The 19,880-nt window shown below is 38.3% G+C and overlaps 1 protein-coding gene across 1 annotated transcript in view; it reads left to right on the top strand.

Moving 5' to 3' along the window:
- The window catches only part of LOC114749773 (WD repeat-containing protein 11), a gene marked incomplete at its 3' end in the record, with an annotated part of 32,096 nt that extends 12,221 nt beyond the window's left edge, over window positions 1-19,875 (top strand). The window contains exons 7-17 of the mRNA XM_028938312.1: window positions 9,763-9,922; window positions 10,006-10,120; window positions 12,704-12,779; window positions 12,880-13,062; window positions 13,551-13,711; window positions 15,776-15,881; window positions 16,759-16,963; window positions 17,084-17,367; window positions 17,509-17,630; window positions 19,553-19,697; window positions 19,819-19,875. Coding sequence (XP_028794145.1) covers window positions 9,763-9,922; window positions 10,006-10,120; window positions 12,704-12,779; window positions 12,880-13,062; window positions 13,551-13,711; window positions 15,776-15,881; window positions 16,759-16,963; window positions 17,084-17,367; window positions 17,509-17,630; window positions 19,553-19,697; window positions 19,819-19,875 — 1,614 coding nt within the window. The remainder of the gene's footprint in view (window positions 1-9,762; window positions 9,923-10,005; window positions 10,121-12,703; window positions 12,780-12,879; window positions 13,063-13,550; window positions 13,712-15,775; window positions 15,882-16,758; window positions 16,964-17,083; window positions 17,368-17,508; window positions 17,631-19,552; window positions 19,698-19,818) is intronic.
- Window positions 19,876-19,880: the final 5 nt, after the last annotated feature.

Raw genomic sequence — 19,880 nt, 5'->3', positions numbered from 1 at the left:
TCAAGCTGGCAGGTAGAAGTCTAACATGCCCAGCTTGCTTCTAAAGAATTCAAACTTGGGCCGGTCCAATGGCTTGGTGAGAACATCTGCCACTTGATTATTAGTGTTTATGTATGAGAGATCAATTTCTTGTGATATTACTTTCTCTTTGATGAAGTGCCTGTCGATATCAACATGCTTTGTTCTTTCATGATGTACTGGATTCTGAACCATCTGTAGTGCTGACATACTATCACACCAAATTTTAATTGAAGGTATTTTCCTCACACCAATTTCTCTAAGAACTCGAGTTACCCATAGGCCTTCACATACTCCATCTGCTAGTGCCCTTAGCTCTGCTTCTGCACTACTTCTGGACACAACGGTCTGCTTTTTGCTCCTCCAAGTCACCAAGTTGCCCCACACAAAAGTGAAATATCCTCCAGTTGACCTCCTATCTACCTTGGTTCTGGCATGGCCAGCATCAGTATAGATGGTCATATTTCTAGATTCCCCTTTTTGAAAGAAGAGTCCTCTACCAGGGGTCATCTTCAAGTATCTTAGGATTGTATAGATTGCCTCCATGTGGTGTTCCTGTGGTCCATTTGAGAATTGGCTGACTATACCCACTGCATAACTTATGTCGGGCCTTGTATGAGAGGTAGATAAGTTTTCCAACCAGTCGCTTATATCTTTCAGCATCTACTGGAACCCCATCCTTTCTGTACTCTAGATCAACTGAGGAGTTCATAGGTATAGGTGAAGGTTTAGCTCCCAGCATGCCTGTCTCTTTGAGTAGGTCAAGTGTATACTTTCTTTGAGAGACTGATATACCCTTTTTTGATCTTGCAACCTCCATTCCTAGGAAGTATCTTAACCGTCCTAGGTCTTTTATTTCGAAAGCCACTGCCAATGATTTCTTGAGTTATTCAATCCCTTCTGCATCATTTCCTGTGACTACTATGTCATCAACATAGACAATTAGGATAGATACTTTTGTGCCTGAGTGTCTTACAAAGAGTGTATCATCTGCTTGACATTGTATGTATCCTGAGTTCTTTACAACCTTAGCAAACCTTTCAAACCAGGCTCTTGGTGACTGTTTCAAACCATAGAGTGATTTATATAGTTTGCAAACAGCTCCAGGTTTATTAACTTCCGCAAGTCCCTCAGGAACATTCATGTAGACTTCTTCTTCAAGATCCCCATTTAAGAAGGCATTTTTCACATCAAGTTGATGAAGTGGCCAATCTAGATTGGCGGCTAGGGACAGTAGTATTCTTATAGTATTTAATTTTGCAACCGGTGCAAAAGTTTCTTGATAATCGATTCCCTGTGTCTACAAGTACCCTTTTGCTACTAGTCTAGCTTTGAATTTATTCACTGTCCCATCTGGATTGTATTTAATTGTAAAAACCCATTTGCACCCTACTGCTTTCTTTCCTTCTGGAAGTGTTGTAATCTGCCAAGTTTTATTCTTGGTCAAGGCCCTCAATTCTTCATTAATAGCTGCTTTCCACCTTGGATCTTTAATGGCTTCCACAAATGTTGAAGGGATCTGTTCTTCTTCAATCTTAGTCACAAAACTCCTCATACATGGAGACAAATGGTCATAGGAGACAAAATTGCTTATAGGGTGGCGAGTACATTGTCTTACCCCTTTTCTAAGAGCAATTGGCCAGCCAAGATCATCAGGATCTGAAGTTACAGTTGGCGGTTGGCTTTGCCATGGACTAGAGGGATCGCTACTATTTGGAATTGATTCTGAATTTTGTTCTCTTTCAAATCCACCTGCTGTTGCTCCTTCTGTTTCACCTTCTTCTGGTTCCTGTATAGTGTTACTAGGCAGCATGTTTGAGTGAGGCATATTTGGAGTGTGTTCTGGTGTAGGAGTGAGTGATACAGGGACAGTTTCAGGGTCTGGTTCTGTCAAAACAGATCTGTTTGGCTCCACAGATGTAGGAACAACTTGGTTTGGGATTGTTTCAAAACTGGTAGGGGCTGTGACAGGGGCTGTGACAGATTCTACTTCAGTGTTTTGAGGTAGACAAGGCTCTAGGAACTCCCATTCACTCGAATACTCCCCCTGAAGGGGAGGATTGGGGTAATACCCTTGTGATTTGAAGAATTTCACATCCATGGTGATGAAATATTTCTTAAGAGTAGGGGAATAACATTTGTACCCTTTTTGAGAGGAGGAGTAGCCCAAGAAAATACATTTGAGAGCTCTGGGGTCCAATTTACCACCGTGGTGTTGGTGGACATAAGCAACACATCCAAAGACCTTTAAGGGAAGGTTATGAGCAATAGGGTTGGTGGGATAGGTTTGAGTGAGGAGGTCTAAGGGACTGTGGAAGTTGAGGGTTTTGGAGGGCATTCTATTGATAAGATAGGCAGCAGTGAGGATTGCTTCCCCCCAATATAGTTTAGGGACATTATGGGTGAACATTAAGGCACGAGTTACTTCAAGGATATGTCTATTTTTGCGTTCAGCAGTCCCATTTTGTTGTGGGGTGTTGACACAACTGGTTTGGTGTAGAATCCCATGGTCACTTAGGTATTTTTGAAAACCTGAGCTGGTGTATTCTTTGCTGTTATCACTTCTAACAGTAAGAATTGGTGTCTGAAACTGAGTTATAATCATTTTATGAAAGGTGATAAAGGTGGATAACACATCAGATTTGTTTTCCAAAAGGTAAACCCAAGTTAAACGTGTGTGGTCATCAATAAATGTTACAAACCATTTGGCTTTAGTTAGTGAAGGTAATCGAGATGGTCCCCATATATCAGTGTGAATGATGCTGAAAGGTTTAGAAAAATGGTGAGGGTGTTGCTTATAGGAAGATCTTGTGTGTTTTGCAATTTGGCAGACATCACATGTAAAAAAGGAGTCACTTTTATTCATAAGAGAGGGAAACAATTTTGACATGTAATGATGGTTGGGGTGGCCTAACCTATAGTGCCAAAGTAACACATCTTTATTTGTAGAACTAGTAGATAGAGCAGATGAAAAATAAGTAGCTTCCATATGCGACCCTTCTGATTTCATATGACCTTTCAATTCCAAACAGTAGAGACCATCTAGAACCTTAGCTACGCCAATCGTCTTCCGTTGCTTCAGGTCCTGAAATACACATTCAGCAAATGAGAAATTGACATTGCAATTCTAATGATAGGTTACTGTTATAACAGATAAAAGATTGCATCTTAAACCCGGAGCAAAAAGGACATTGTGAAGTATTATATTATGAGATATATATGCAGTACCGATACCCTCAACCTTCAAAGATTTACCATCTGCCACTTTTATATATACATTCGGTGGGCATGGTTTTATGTCACTTAATAACTCTCCATTACCCGTCATATGATCTGTGGCGCCAGAATCCACTATCCACATTCTTCGATGGTGAACATTTGTATTTAAAGCAAGTACAGCGTTACTTGTATAGGCCGTATATCCAGCAGCGATGGTTGATCCTTGAGAATCATGTTTCTCAAGTATTTTTCTCAGCAGTTCGAGTTCTTCTTTATTCAATTCTGTTCTGGTTTTTCCTTCTGTGGTTCCAGTATAGCCACGGTTGTCAGGTCTTTCTCTTTATTGAGGTCTACCATGAATCTTCCAACAATTATCTCGGGTGTGGCCCTTCTTCTTACAATGATCACACCATTTTTGCAATTCTGATGATAGGTTACTGTTATAACAGATAAAAGATTGCATCTTAAACCCGGAGCAAAAAGGACATTGTGAAGTATTATATTATGAGATATATATGCAGTACCGATACCCTCAACCTTCAAAGATTTACCATCTGCCACTTTTATATATACATTCGGTGGGCATGGTTTTATGTCACTTAATAACTCTCCATTACCCGTCATATGATCTGTGGCGCCAGAATCCACTATCCACATTCTTCGATGGTGAACATTTGTATTTAAAGCAAGTACAGCGTTACTTGTATAGGCCGTATATCCAGCAGCGATGGTTGATCCTTGAGAATCATGTTTCTCAAGTATTTTTCTCAGCAGTTCGAGTTCTTCTTTATTCAATTCTGTTCTGGTTTTTCCTTCTGTGGTTCCAGTATAGCCACGGTTGTCAGGTCTTTCTCTTTATTGAGGTCTACCATGAATCTTCCAACAATTATCTCGGGTGTGGCCCTTCTTCTTACAATGATCACACCATTTTTGCAATTCTGATGATAGGTTACTGTTATAACAGATAAAAGATTGCATCTTAAACCCGGAGCAAAAAGGACATTGTGAAGTATTATATTATGAGATATATATGCAGTACCGATACCCTCAACCTTCAAAGATTTACCATCTGCCACTTTTATATATACATTCGGTGGGCATGGTTTTATGTCACTTAATAACTCTCCATTACCCGTCATATGATCTGTGGCGCCAGAATCCACTATCCACATTCTTCGATGGTGAACATTTGTATTTAAAGCAAGTACAGCGTTACCTGTATAGGCCGTATATCCAGCAGCGATTTGATCCTTGAGAATCATGTTTCTCAAGTATTTTTCTCAGCAGTTCGAGTTCTTCTTTATTCAATTCTGTTCTGGTTTTTCCTTCTGTGGTTCCAGTATAGCCACGGTTGTCAGGTCTTTCTCTTTATTGAGGTCTGCCATGAATCTTCCAACAATTATCTCGGGTGTGTCCCTTCTTCTTACAATGATCACACCATTTTTGCTACTTGTTTCTATTTTCTCCGTTGCTGTCTCCCTTAGAAAGAAATCCACTAGGTTGGTGAACTTCAGCCATGGTTGTAGTATCATCAGAGGTCAACTTCTTTCTGCACTCCTCGTTTCTTACTGTGAAGAATACTTCACGTAATGATGGCAAGGGGTCCATGCTCATTATTCTTCCCCTCACATCTTCAAAAGGAGCATCTAGACCAAGGAGAAATTTGAAAATCCGTTTTTCTTCCTTTATCTTTGCATACCTAGCAGCATCTTCTGGACACGTCCACTCATGTGATTCGTACATGTCTAATTGCTGCCATTGAACGAATAGATCAGTGTAGTATTTCGTGACAGACAAGTTTCCCTTTTTGAAGTCATGAAGGAATCGTTCAATCTCCAGGACTGCAGCCTTGTTTTTGAGAGAGGCAAACATGTCCCTTGTAGCGTCCCATACCTCTTTGGCAGATTGGAAGAAGGCAAATTGTGCACTGATTTCTGTAGTCATTGAGTTGACTAACCAAGCCTGCACCATTGAATTCTCGGCTTCCCAAGTGGCATATTTCTCATTACCAGTATCTGGTTTCTTTTCCGCTCCGGTTAAATAACCGTATTTTCCCTTCCCCATCACATATAGTCGAACGCTTGAGGACCATTGGAAATAATTCTGTCCATTCAAGCGATGAATGGTGATTGATATTGAGCTTGATTCAGAACTCCCCTGCGCATTGGTCGACGCTGTGGCTGTAAGTCCCGTCGTGTTGAGATTTGGCGCCATCTGGTTGCTAGGGCTATCTTCAGAGAAGCCCATACCAAATCTGATCATGGTGGCTCTGATACCATGTGTGAATTTGTGATGAATGTAGATTGTATTTTATTCAGAGTAGGCAGCAATATATATAGATACATAGGGACCGTGTAGAGAGAGAGAAGACTGCGGTCTTTTAGGGATAGACCGAGATTCTAGGATACAATCAGGTTCAAAGAGGAAATCAGAATAATATCTAACAGATTTAATGCTAAACCTAACGGCAGCCTTAGTAACCTAGGTTAACAAGAGAAACATATTAAATTAGGGTTTTAGGCCCACGGCCCACTAACCAACAAGTTGATATGATGTGGCCAAGATACTCTAACTCGCGCCGCCCAAAACTACACTTCTTGGGATTGATGACTAACTCATGCTGCTGCAATATTCTTAGAACCTCTCCTAAATGCTCCAGGTGCGATTTCTCATCCTTACTATACACAAGGATGTCGTCAAAGAAGACCAGTATGAATTTCCTTAGGTGTTCCCTGAAAATGTCATTCATTAAAGACTGAAAAGTAGAGGGTGCATTTGTAAATCCAAAAGGCATGACTAAGAACTCATAATGACCATTGTGTGTTCTAAAAGCAGTTTTATGCTCGTCTCCTTGCTTAATTCTGATTTGGTGATACCCAGATTTAAGATCCAACTTAGAGAAAATGGTAGCTCCTCCCAATTCATCAGGTAATTCATCTATAGCGGGTATGGGGTACTTATCTGGAATGGTGACCTTGTTGAGTGCTTTGTAGTCTACACAGAATCTCCAGCTCCCGTCTTTTTTCTTAACCAGCAGAACTGGACTGGAATAGGGGCTATTGCTGGGTCGAATGATTCCAGCCTCAATTATTTCCTTGACCAGTTTTTCGATCTCCGTCTTATGCCCATAGGCATATTGATAAGGGCAGACGTTGGGCGGCTGTGCTCCTTCTTTTATTCTGATGGCATGGTCTCGTCCCCTGCGTGGAGGTAGCGACTTTCGGGGTTCGCACATAGATTGAAACTCACGTAGCAAGCCTTGAACCTGGTGAGGAACCTGTTCGGCTCGGTTATCCCCGTTTGCGGGTTCAACTTCTAGCTTTTGTACTTCTAGCACGAACCCAGCCCCTTTACTTTAGAGCCTTCTTGATTGCTCTATATGAAGCTTGGGCTTTGATTGAGGCCGGATCCCCATGTAATGAGATCCAAGTTCGATTTCTCTGCACCTTCATATATAGCTGGCTCCAATTTACTCGTATCTCCCCTAAAGTTTCCAACCACGCAATGCCCAGGACCAGATTGATATTAGAGAGAGGAAAGAGATAAAAGGTCTGCTTAATTACTAGCCCTTGCAAGTCAACTTTCACATCCTTACACTCACCCCGGGTGTACATCTTTTGCCCATCCCCTACTGTGACCGAATACCAATGAGTGGGGGTAACATTTAGTTCCATCTAAGTCACCACGCGATGGGCAACGAAATTGTGGGTAGCACCACTGTCAATGAGGATAACCACCGGTCTCCCTTTAAGCATACCCCTCACCTTCATAGTTCGGTGATTGTTGAGGCCCACCATAGTAGCCTGCGAGAGTTCCATCAAAGTCATCTCCCTCCCTTCTGAGTCCTCTTCTAGCTCCTCAAAATCCTCTTCATTAATCTCGCCGTCTTTCCCTTCACTGTATAGAAGCAGACTCAGTTGCTTGCCTTTGCATTGGTGGGTTAGGCTATACTTTTCGTCACACTTAAAGCATAGACCCAGCTGCCTTCGTCGATTAAGCTCCGATTCTGACATATGCTGAGACCCGCGGTTGCTGCTGTTACTTTCAGAATGCGAAGCCACGTTTAGCGTGGCGCCCTTGTTGCTCCCAGCCTTTAGATTTTCCTTTTCTCTGCCTTCGCTACTCTGCATATACTATTGTAAAATTGAAAAGATTTTACTCAACTTATACTGAATACTAAAAATAATTAAAGTTTAGGGTTGAAACTATGGAAGATAAGTTTAGAAATATTTAAGATGACTACTGAAAAAATTGAAAAATTGATTAGTGAAAATGTTAAAGATGAGTATGAAGAATATGGATGAATACTGACCATATAAAAAAAGAGTGGGAAAAAAAAAACCTAGAAAATACTTTATTGGCAAAATTGCTCCAAAAAATTATTTTAGGGTGTTCAGTGTTAAAAAAATATTTTAGGGTACTGAATGTGAACCTTTTGGGGAGTTAACGGCAGGGCAAAATTGCTCTTGAAAAAATACTTCAAGGGTAAACTTGTACTGCAAAATATTTTAGGATACTGAATATATTTGAAAAAATAGTTTTAGGTGTTTGTTTTTGCCAACAAATATGCAGTACTAAGACAGGTTAGGTACAAGAGTTTTAACAAAGCTCCAAAATAAAACAAACCCACCCATAAACAAAACATAGAAAGTAACTAGAAACAAAGACAAGAAAATCAAAGCGACACAAGTTAGCCCAACAAGCAACGCAGTATCCAGCAATTACCATTGCTCCTGAAATAACGGTCAAATAACGGTCGCAACACCCAAATTGAAGGGTAAGACCCATTCACTGAAGCTTTAGCAACTCCAACATCTACTAAATATGCTTCTTTGGGAATCCACTCAAGAGAATGATTTTTGAAAAATTTTCTTGAAGAGATAAAATCCTTAAGGAGGGGTACACAGCCCCAGCCAATAAATGAACAGTGACGTTGAACAAACTGAACAAGCAAGAGCCTATCCACATCAAAGAAGATGATCTGTGAAAGACCGTCTGAAAACCAAATATGAGAAAATCGAGCGACGCAAAATCCAGTCTCACTCCCCTCAGTAGGAGAAAAATGGCAAACAACAAACTCAAATCAGTTACAACTTCTTTTAGAGACCTCAATAGCAGGGCTATTAGAGTTTAAGCCAACTATTCCAGTTCTTTCCCACCTTACAGTCTTCTGCCCAATTCTACTGAATCATGAACACCAAAGTCAAGGTTTATAGGCTCACAGGATGCACTTAGCCAAGACACAAACTCTCAACCCTTGAAGGCATTTAGAATTACACAACAGAGATAAACCAGAACTGAAACTAGTCATAATAACCGTAATAATAGCCTCACATCTCAACGCCAAAATAAAATAAGTAGAAAAACTCAGAAACTTGAACGATGCCCAAAGCTTATAACCCATGACTCCAAAATTCCTCATCACTGAAATCCTTTGCTCAAGGAGAATCCCCAATTCCTACCCTTCGAATCATACTTCTCCATCCTCCTTTCAAGTGTATGGAGAGGAAGCCACCATCTTGAGCCAAACTGTGACATCAGGATCCATGGAGGCACCCATCGGAGGTCTGCTTCAAAGGCATTCACTATAGATCTAGACTTGCGATCCCTATCTTTAGCTTTCACCAAGAAGCTGAACTTTCATTAGGATTAATTTTATGATACTAGAATTAGTTTAAGTTTGCTTATGTATATCATTCTGTACATGGTTTCATTTGAGGATTAATAATGAACAGAGGTACTGTTTCCCTGTGCCTTGAATCCTTCAGGTATCTTTGGCATCATGATGCAATAATGGAAGTCATTGCATGACAATCTCATAATATCTTAGTGGAATGTTTCACTTGCCCATCAAACTTTCACTATGACGGTATTGAAGATTTTGAAGAGCAACAACAGTATCAAGTCTAAGATATTGAAGAGCAGTCGTAATTGAATTGGAGACATGAATACCGTCAAAATTCTAAACAATAACGTGAAGTTAAACCTCAATTTGCAAAATGTCACATCAGATTCAACCAACCAAGCTGGTATACTTGGTCAACTTTGTTATTCTGGATCTATCGGAGAGCTGGATGCTGTTTTACTTATCATAAGTTGTAGAAGTGCCCTTATCTTAACACTCCAGGGTGAATTATTCTACTGCAATAAAACTCTGGAAAGTGCTTTTTCCAGCCAGTTAGGAATGATGAAGATCAGGAGGAAAATACTAGGGGAAATGAAATTGTGGAAAACTCATTCTAGGCATAGGAAAGTCCAGCTATTTATCAAGTGCATTTTGGAATTTCATTCGAAAGTATATATATTTGCTGCTTATTTATTTATTTTCTTATTATTGGCTTCCTGTAAACAGCTTTATCATCATTTGTCTCTCCCAACATTATTGCTCTCACTTTCAAGTGTTATACGATTGGTCCTGATTTTCTTCTTTTTTGGCAAACTATTTTTAATGTCTTCCATATAATTGTTGTACTTGTATATTCTGTTGTCCTCAAGATATTTATAATTCCTTGTTTTCCTATGTAGCTTAGATCATTAGCTCTTCCATTTACTGTGTTGGAATGGACTCTTCCAACAATTCCTCGTCCTGTTCAAAATGCATCTGCTAGGCAATTGTCCTCATCTTCTAAGGAGCAAAAAGCAGATGAGGCATCCATCCCAACAAAGTTGCCCTCATCAGATTCAAGTTAGTATGTTGGTCAACTTAAATATCCTTAGGATAGAAGCTACTCTAGAATTAGTTTGCCTAATGCTAATTTGTCTGAGCAGAGGATTCAGGCGCTGAGGGACATCATGATGACTCTTCAGAGAGTTTTGCGTTTGCCTTGGTGAATGGGGCACTTGGAGTTTTTGAAGTTCAAGGACGAAGAATTCGAGATTTCAGGTATTCCCTCTTTTTCATTGACCAAAAACGTCGTGCTTTGTTGTTCTTTGTTATACATGGATGGCTAAATTTGTAATGATCTTGTCTAGGACTTTGCAAGGCATTTGTATATGTTAATCTACTTTCAGTAGTTATATGCTATCAAGTTGTCTTTAATGATGCCTAGCTATCTTAAATAATTGGTTACTATTGGTGCCTTCCTACTTTTTCCTTGATAATTTAGAATTCGTTAAAAGTCAGAGGAGGCATGTTTAAATACAAAAAGATGTATATGAAAGGGCCCTGCTGGCCTAGTTTTAGAAAAATAAATTGTTGACTATGGATGGTTAAAAGGGTTTGCTTAGGACATCATAGGTTGCACTTTTCTGTTTCTTCCACTTGAAACCTCTTCACCTACAAATTACTCACTGTACCTCTCAAATCAAAATTGTCTGCTAAATTTGAAATGGGCCTTTTTGAATACTAGGAATTCATGTTTGTGCCCAATGGAGGACTACGATTGCAAATAAGCATATCTTTCTGATTTGGTTGGAGCTCTGAGTTGATTTTCCTATATCTCACACTCATCTAGGCATCATTTTTCTTGTCAGTATAGCTAGTTCCTAAACCAGCAAAAAGAGGGGCACTTGGAAATTGTATATTATATTTTCTGCGACTAAGTGACTCCGGGAGTGGGGCTATTCTTTAGAAGGAGCACTCCTAGACGTATTTAAATTTTTTTAGATGCTGATTGGGCAAGATATGTGATTGATATAAGATTCAATAGAAGTAACCTTTTGTAATTGGTAGAAGATTCTCGACACGAATTTGGAGAGGAAGGAAACAACTAATTGTTGATAGGAGCAATGTTGAAGCAGAGTTCCGTGTACTAGCTCTTGGAATTCGTTAAGGAGTTTCCTTGATGTGACTTCTTATGGAACTTAGATTTTGACTTGCCTGTGAGAGTTTTGGTTTATGAGATATGTGACTGATGGAAGATCTTGAATGTTTTACTACACCTTTTTATGGCGGAGCATGGTTATCTGATTGATGAAATCAGAGAACAAACAGAAAGATACAGAGCGTAGTGATAGAATTACTTGAAGTAATCTTTATTGATTATTCTGAGAGTGGGTACAGGGAATATATAGGCAAACTACTGGAGCTTCTATTTTATAATAATACAACCAACTTAACGACTTGCTCCCTAACACGATCCCTCATTTTTTATCTAGGCCTCTTTCTTACTAAATTCTTCATTTCTCCCATTTGAACTGTGCTCTTCTCGATGTGGTCAGGATGTTCTAAAAGATTGAGCTTAGTTCTGAAAGTAGCAAAACTGATGTTGGTAATTGGCTTCATGAGAATGTCTACTACCTGATCATGACTGGAAATATGTTGATCAACTTCTCTCGCACAAAGAACAAGTCTATGATGTATTTTGAGAGAAAATGTATTTTCATTAATTTTGAATTATAAAGTACATTATATATATATGCAAGGGGGAAGACAAAGGAGTGAAAACTAATTAGCAAGCCTAATAAATGCTGATAAACCTTACAATGACAGATATTTCCAACTTGCATATGCACATCACAATTCTCTCTTAGAAGTCCCTTGGTGGGAACATGAGCAACTTGCTTCCTTGGTGGAACATATATTAAGCACATGAGTCGACATTCAATCTTTTCCTTGATGAAATATCTGTCAATTTCAACATGTTTTGTGTTACTTTGTGGAGTATGACCCCTTGAGGAAATCCTCAACATCATGCACTCTCACTGTTGCGAGCACTAGATATTTCTTGGTGGCGTAATTCTTCCCATTGAGTTTCACTAGGATGGGAGAAAATGTGAGTTGAGCACCTGATGGTATGATCGAGATTCTTCAATTGGATACGCTATGCTATAATAGCAGAATGAATTTAGAGACCAAGTAGAATGATACTGATAGCAGAGAGATGAGAGAATCATAGGACGTAATATTTATAAAGAACAATACCAGTGCTAGTCTGTTATAACAATATAACACAACAGACTATAACAGTATAGCCAACATAATTACATAACGACTTATTCCTTAATATGGAAAAGCAAGAGACAATCAAGTTTTGCAAGGAGCAATGCTGAAAAAGTTTTGTGCTCTTAACCTTTTTAACTTCTGAAGAAATTTGGTTGATGAGATTTTCCAAGGAGATTAAATTAGCTGTTGACTTACCCGTGAAAGTTTTTGTGATAAGGTAGCTACGGCTAGAAAATTTAGGAGTCCTACTCATCATCCTAGGACAGAGCACGTGAAGATTGATCCTCAATTTACCATACAAATTCTACCATAATTCCATTCCTTGCTCAGCCTTACATGCTTCACTATCCATTTCTAGATCATAGGTTGTGGAACAGAATATGTTCAACATTGAACTACTGACTAAATTTTCAAGTACTAATACTGTTGTTCATTTTGACCTTATGTCAGAAAACTGAATTGAGTCTGCAACTATGGTCCGCAGGCAATTTGTCTTTTTTTTGTTGCTCATCGCTCTTCCTTTTTTCACCTTTTTCCCCCCCTGTTTTTTAAGTCTTGTTAAGAGTATCTACTTGACTGCAGACCAAAATGGCCTTCTTCTTCATTCATATCCTCGGACGGATTAATTACTGCAATGGCCTATCGCTTACCTCATGTGGTATATACTTCACATTCTTATAGTTAGTTCGATTTCAGTACATAGATATTATGAGTTTGCTGTACATTTTATGATGGTATTGACTAATTTAACATTTCAGGTTATGGGGGACAGGATGGGAAACATAAGATGGTGGGATGTGACAACAGGACAGTCTTCCTATTTCAACACTCATAGAGATGGAATCCGCCGTATCAAATTCTCTCCTGTTGTACCAGGAGACCATAGTCGGGGGCGTATAGCTGTTCTGTTTTATGACAATACCTTCTCTGTATTTGACTTGGTATGCAATGTTTCTGACTTTTCTTTTATTGTATGTACATTTTCATTATTCTTATGCTTTTTAATGATTTCTACACATTTGTGCAGCTTGTGATGAATAATTTAGAAACATGAAAAAACATTAAATTTTGGTTTTAACTGGTGATGGACAGCTTTAAACGTAGGGAACTGTTTATTTTTCTATAATTTATTTCATTCCTTTGTTTCCTTTCAGTCTCTCTCGTGGAATCCTTTTACTTCTCTACATATTTCAATTGTTCCTCTCCTAGTTGGTAATAATTTCCCTTTTTGAAGAAACACAAGATTTTGATTTTGAATAAAAGGGTTCTGGTCTCTTTAGATATTAAAGGGCTTCTCTAATCCTATTTGTCAGTTCATTCTGAAATTGAAATGGAGGAAAAGACATATTTTCCAATATATTGTGTGTACCTCACTCCTTTGAGATAGTTTCTTTCTTTGATGATTATATTTTATACATGCATTTTTCAGGATTCACCAGACCCCTTAGCCAACTCACTGCTGCAACCTCAGTCTCCTGGAACTCTTGTACTGGAACTTGATTGGTTGCCCTTGCGAACTGATAAGAATGACCCACTGGTCTTGTGCATTGCTGGAGCTGATAGCAGCTTTCGCCTTTTTGAAGTCAATGTGTAAGTGGCACAACTGTCTGGATTGATGAGCTCCTTCCTGCCACAGTATAATTTTAAGATTGTGATCTAGATTTACAGAGCTTGGACTACAATAGATGGACATGGTCCTAAGGATCTAATGCCAAATCCCTGATTTGCTGAGATAGTTTTGAGTTTATCTTTTTTCCATGTTGAAATTGTAGTTTTATAAATAGACATAACATTTTCTATTTGCGGACTAGAAGGGTGTTTTGGATACAGCTCATTATATTTATCTCACTTTCCGAGTCGTGTGTGTTGATGAATTCACACATTTTCTGTTTTCTACTGTCATTATGGTATCAAAGTGAGGTTGGTATGGTGCCAAAGACATAGTTATGAGATATGGCTTATAGTATGATGGCATTATAGTCATAATACTCTATATCGAAGGTTGGCTTCATTTGTTTTTCTGTGATTCTTTCAATATATAGAATATTCTATTTCCTTTGCCTCTTTCACACGCGGCTCTCCTTTACCTTTTGAGGGTCACAATGTCTGTATTATTTAAACATTTGTATCCTAGCTGAATGATATATCAGAGAATTACCCTGAAACTGTTTGGTTCGAGGAATGCATTGGAGATATTGAGCATTGGCTTGACTCTCAAGTTTTGGTGGTTGATACTAGCATGACTTAAATGCAACACCTAGGACATAGGAGAACTCAAACAGATAATAACTATAATGGTGGCACTAATGGCTGATATAGTTGTGAAAATAAGTCTTTTGGTTTCATATGGACAAATGCTTTGATGAGACAAGGACAAAACAGAGATGTTGGAGCAATGTGAGTAACAATTGTTTTCTAGTTGCACTAGTGATGTCTTAGCTTAGGTTGCTCTCACATCACCAATTTGATCATTATATAATGCTCTAACTAAACACGATAGGGTTAAGTTGATTTTAGAGGATGTGCTTATAGGTGTAAGCAGTTTTTTGAGGTGGATGAGGGGTCCATTATAGTATACAAGGCTCCTTAGTGTCCACTTGGAGAAGAGAGCTCTTTGGTGGCATTTGGATTCTATGAAGGGAGAGAGGATCAGAAACATGTCTTGAAATGAGTATTTCCATGAAGCAGGGGCAAAATGCATGGAGGGTCAACAAATAAATTTGATTTGGCAAATTTAAAATTCACATTAGGAAGGTTTAATGGAGGAATATGGGGTGCAGTTTGATGAGCTATTGTTAGAAGTGGATTTGCAGGTAGATGTGGCAATTAGATGTTCTATCATTGGTCTTCAAAAGGATATATAGAAAGCAGTGACAATGTTTAACCCGACTATGCTTGCCTAATCTATACATGAAGCTGGCCTTACTGGACCACAAACTCAACACCCTTAAATTTTCCATGGCCGGAAACACTGAAGACACCTAAACTAACCTTGAAGAGTTTATGAAGGCTAACAAAGAATATGATGCTAGAAAGTTTGAAGCCTTAAATTCATAGAGAGGCCAGCATAAAAGAGTTATGGATGTATTTCAGTTGTCAAGTAGGCAGTATATAGGCATGAATGTAGATGGTTTACTTGAGAACCCTAGGGGTAAGGAAGAAACTAATCCAAGAGATGGACGTGTTCCTTCCCATAACAAGTTGGGAACACCAAACATGGGGAATAATCAATCCTCAGTAGGTGCTACTGTTAGCTATATTAGGCCTGTTAAGCATCAAGTTGAGCATATATGATCTGTGGGATTACCGAGACTTGGTAAAACACTATGATAGACAAATATGAATCACCTCCTCAGAATGTTAGGGAAGCTTTAGGCAATGTGACAGTGATGATTTAACCAAGGAGGTTACAGTAAAACCCCCCAAGTTTGATGGGAGGTTGAATCTGAGAGCCTTCCTAAATTAATTGGCTGACATGAAAGGTTATTTTAACTGGTTCAACATGACACTTGTGCTGCTATTAAACTTGCTGGTTTGATCTTGATTTAATAACGGTTTAAGATGAGTGTTTTTAAGCAGTCGAGCTTCCTCAGATACCAATGTTTTCTTATCGAACCTTGTGATTACTAATTTGTACATGCTTCTTTCATGCAGAAATGATAAAAGAGTTGGTTATGTGCCCCAGCCCAGAGCTATAAAGGAAAGATTCCGGCCTGTGCCTTTGTGTTGTCCCATACTACTTCCTACGCCACATGCCCTGGTACTATGCAGGCTTTAATCTACTGAATTAATATCAAAATGTGTTGAAATTGTTTACCATTCTGAATTTTTATGTAATGGGTCTCTGCATTATATGGATGACAGTACCATCCTAACATCAGTTTTAGCGTGAGGGATGTAGATGCCACCGAAACATTGAAGTAGTAAAATGGAAATGCTTTAAAGTAGAATCACTCTAATGTGTTTTCATTTGATCTTCTAAGAGCTTCCTGAAATGAATTAGTTTTAAATTCAACGGTTCTCATCTATTTATATTAACATTGGAGTCAGTTTCAGGCTTTGTTCTTAATGTTAATATGACTATAATGCAATTTTATTTGCCTGATTCTATCTAGGTTTTCTGTGTAAAAAGTTTGTAAAGGTTTTATAGAGGGTCACTTGCTGCCCAAATTCCTGAACCATAACTGTCATGCTTAATTTTATCTCCACTCTTTTTCTGGGCTGTAATTTCAACATTCACTTTGGTATCTCCTGGGAGACATTATGCATCCTTACCTTATGTTATAGAGAAAATGTAACACTCAAATCAACAGTGCCCACTGAACTCATTCCTTATTTATTGTCTACAAGGAATGAAGGCTACCAAACAAAACTAGCAACTGGCGACGAGTTAATCCTATTGAATCCAATTAATATCACATGACAACATCAAGTTATCAATATTTTCTTACCCTGAACCTTAGTGGGATGGACAATTTTTGGTTTATATGGCATTTTGCAAGTATAATAAAAAAACAGTAAGGTGTCTTATTTGATTTAGTGGTGATATGTCCATGCTGTTTTCCGTTTACAAGATCTGTATCTGGAGAATTGACTATTTATTGTGCTCTACTGAATAATGACTGATGTTGCTTCAGGCATTGCGTATGATCTTGCAATTGGGTGTTAAACCTTCTTGGTTCAATACTTGCAGTACAACTACGGAGAAAAGGCCTCATTTAATCCAGGAAACTCCTTCATCCACTGAGGATCTTCGCGCACACATGAATGACCTTCCATCTCTAGGTGACCCTGTGGTACCCGAGATGCTTCTAAAAGTGTTGGAACCTTACCGAAGAGAAGGTCTCTATATTCATTTGTGGAGTTTCTTATTATGGTCTTGATTCTTGACAATGTTTGGGTTATAATCTGCACCAATTCTTTTTATTTTTCTTCTTTTCTTTTCCCATCCCACTTTCCTAGGGTGCATACTTGATGATGAGAGGTCAACAAGGTACGCTAGTGTGTTAAATAGTGGCTATGCCATGAGACTTGCCTATGCAGCCGCACTATTTGGTGAATTCTCTGAAGCTTTGTTCTGGCTACAACTGCCTTTGGCACTCGACCATTTGATAAATAAGTTATTGAAAAAGCCTCCAACAAAAGATCCAGTAGCGATGTCAATTCCAGAAGTTGATGAGACATCTCTACTGACTGGTTTATCGTCAAAGAAATATTCAACTGAAGAAATGAGGCGAGATACATTGGTAAGATATATTTTAGTATCCTGTGATAATGTATTTGTGCCATACCTTGTAGTATCTCACATTACATTAGCTTCTTGAGTAGCTGAGCATTTGTATCGATGCCAATATTCATTGAAGTGACTTGCGCATATTAATTAGCAGAGTCAAGGTCATCTGAAGTTGATAACTTTTGACCCAGAAGAATTGAGGGAAATTGCTTGTGAACGTATTTCTTGGCATAAAAAGTTAGAGGGTGAAGAGGCTATACAGAACCGTGTTCATGAGTAAGTATACCCATCTTTCTTTTATTAGAACTACACTAAGTATACCCATCTTTCTTTTATTAGAACTATACAATTCAGTATGATCAATTGCGGAAAGTCCTAATGTCAAGATCCTTAGTTGTACTACAATTACACATGATTATTAAAAGCACTTGTATATGAAGAAATAGTTATAAAGCTATTATTTATTGATTTCACATCCTTATATCAGTTGCTCTATAATGGTTTTATTAGCGACACAAACACTAATAGGGCCTGCTTGTCTTGGCCTATGAAATCGGACTGCCATTTCTTCAGCTTTTTTTTTTCCCCCCCTCGTGATGTATATTAGACCCAAGTAATCAATAACCATTATCCAGCAGTTTTATCTTCTTTATTTCCTTTCTGTAGGGTGGGGACAAAAGGGGTATTTTTATCCTCAAATCTTTTTTGTTCTATTTTTGGTGCAACAGCTTCTGATTCTGTGTGTCAAATGAGTCTTAAACGAGGAGTGGATTAATGATTTGGCTTACAAAAGATCTCTCCTCTCATTTTGGTCCTCCAAAGGACAAGCTTTCAATTTGGCACCCCAATTAATTTTTCTTGACCTACATGCTCCTGCGTGGGCAGAGTAGTTGGCATACTGTTAGCTGACGACCAGGATCTGCCCCTATGTCATTTCTTCCAAAATGATATTGGTTTGCTTGATTTCTATCATCTTGTGAAGCAAGGTGATGTAGAAGATAGTTTTCACTGACAGATTGGAATCCTGATTCATGGCACTAGAAGCATTGTCACATTGACGTCTGCTTATATCAACCCTGAAAATGTTAGAAATCGATATACTTTCAGAATTGGAGATGTCCTTGGAACTGCGGGAACTAGGCTTTAATACCACATTGACATTATAGGAAAGACATGGCCAATAAAGCTTATATTAGTGAACTAGATATCTTTCCCTCATGTAATGCCTGGGATAGATATTAAAAGTTTTTGGAAGTTTAGCATTTAAATCTTATTGAAATGTGTTGAAAAAGATTGAAGGAATAATAAAAAAAAAAGTTGAAAGGGTAAAAAATATTAGAAGGAGCCCAAGAGGATTACATATTTCGTGGGTTATGAATAGTGGAATTATGCGTTGTTCATGGCTTATCATAGTTACTAAAGGCATGTATAGGGCCCATAGGATGCATTAAAAAATGCAAGGTAATAATAGAAAATTTTAAAATACAAGAAAATAGGAAAATCAGAAGAAAATATTCTGACCCTAATGATTAGTTAAATTATAAAATCCTAAAAATAATAAAACAAAACAATTTAAAACATAATCTTATCTAGAATATTGTTCTTTATATTTATCTATAATTTTAATTTATTTTCTTCCACCATCATCAGGGTTTAGAAAACAGGCAAAATGATGCAACTATAAAGAAAATGGAAGTTGAGCAAGTCTGGATCATTTAATGGCTACATGGAATCTTGTTTTTGCCATGTCAGCTAGTGTTTCAAGTGACTGTGACATTGGTTAATGGAGGAACAACCTTTATTGGTGCAAACAATTGGAGATTTTATTAAATGTTTGTCTACACGGGACAAAATTGATAGGGGACTGACCGTTCAAGGACTAAACTGTTAACTTAATTATGAATAATCCCAAGTTTAGTATTCCTCTGGTTCTAAATATAAGACTCATTTTGTAGTGCAAATTACACTATAAAATGGGTCTTATATTTAGGACCGGAGAAGTATTAGTTTAGTACTCGATCCATATAGTTTTTTGTGATTTCAAATTTGTTAATCCTGTTGTAAGTGCTAACGTGACTGAGAACAGAGTATAATTTCCTCCCCCACCCCCCTAGTTTGAGTGGGAATGTTATTTCATCCTAACATTTTCAGTTATGGTCTTTGTTGAATTCATTATGCTCTTCCTTATCTGCTGCCAGGCTTGTGTCTGTTGGAAACCTTGAAGCTGCAGTTAGTTTATTGCTTTCAACTCCTCCTGAGAGTTCCTACTTCTATGTTAATGCTCTCCGTGCAGTTGCTCTCTCTTCTGCCATTTCAAGGTCTCTTCATGAACTTGCGGTTAAGGTGAGTTTAACAGTTAAATACTTGTGTTTTAGCATGAAGCTGCAAGTACTACTTGGTATACAATAGTATTCCTCATATATTACGAAGCTATACTTCTAATGGCATATTATCTATTGTTTAGGTTGTTGCAGCCAACATGGTGAGGGCAGACAGGTCACTATCTGGCACTCATCTTCTCTGTGC

The sequence above is a fragment of the Neltuma alba genome, unplaced genomic scaffold (genome assembly GCF_004799145.2).
Source record: "Neltuma alba isolate B1F8T4 unplaced genomic scaffold, ASM479914v2 tig00001003_pilon, whole genome shotgun sequence".
Taxonomy (NCBI): Eukaryota; Viridiplantae; Streptophyta; class Magnoliopsida; order Fabales; family Fabaceae; genus Neltuma; species Neltuma alba.
This window is presented reverse-complemented; position numbering and strand designations above follow the sequence as displayed.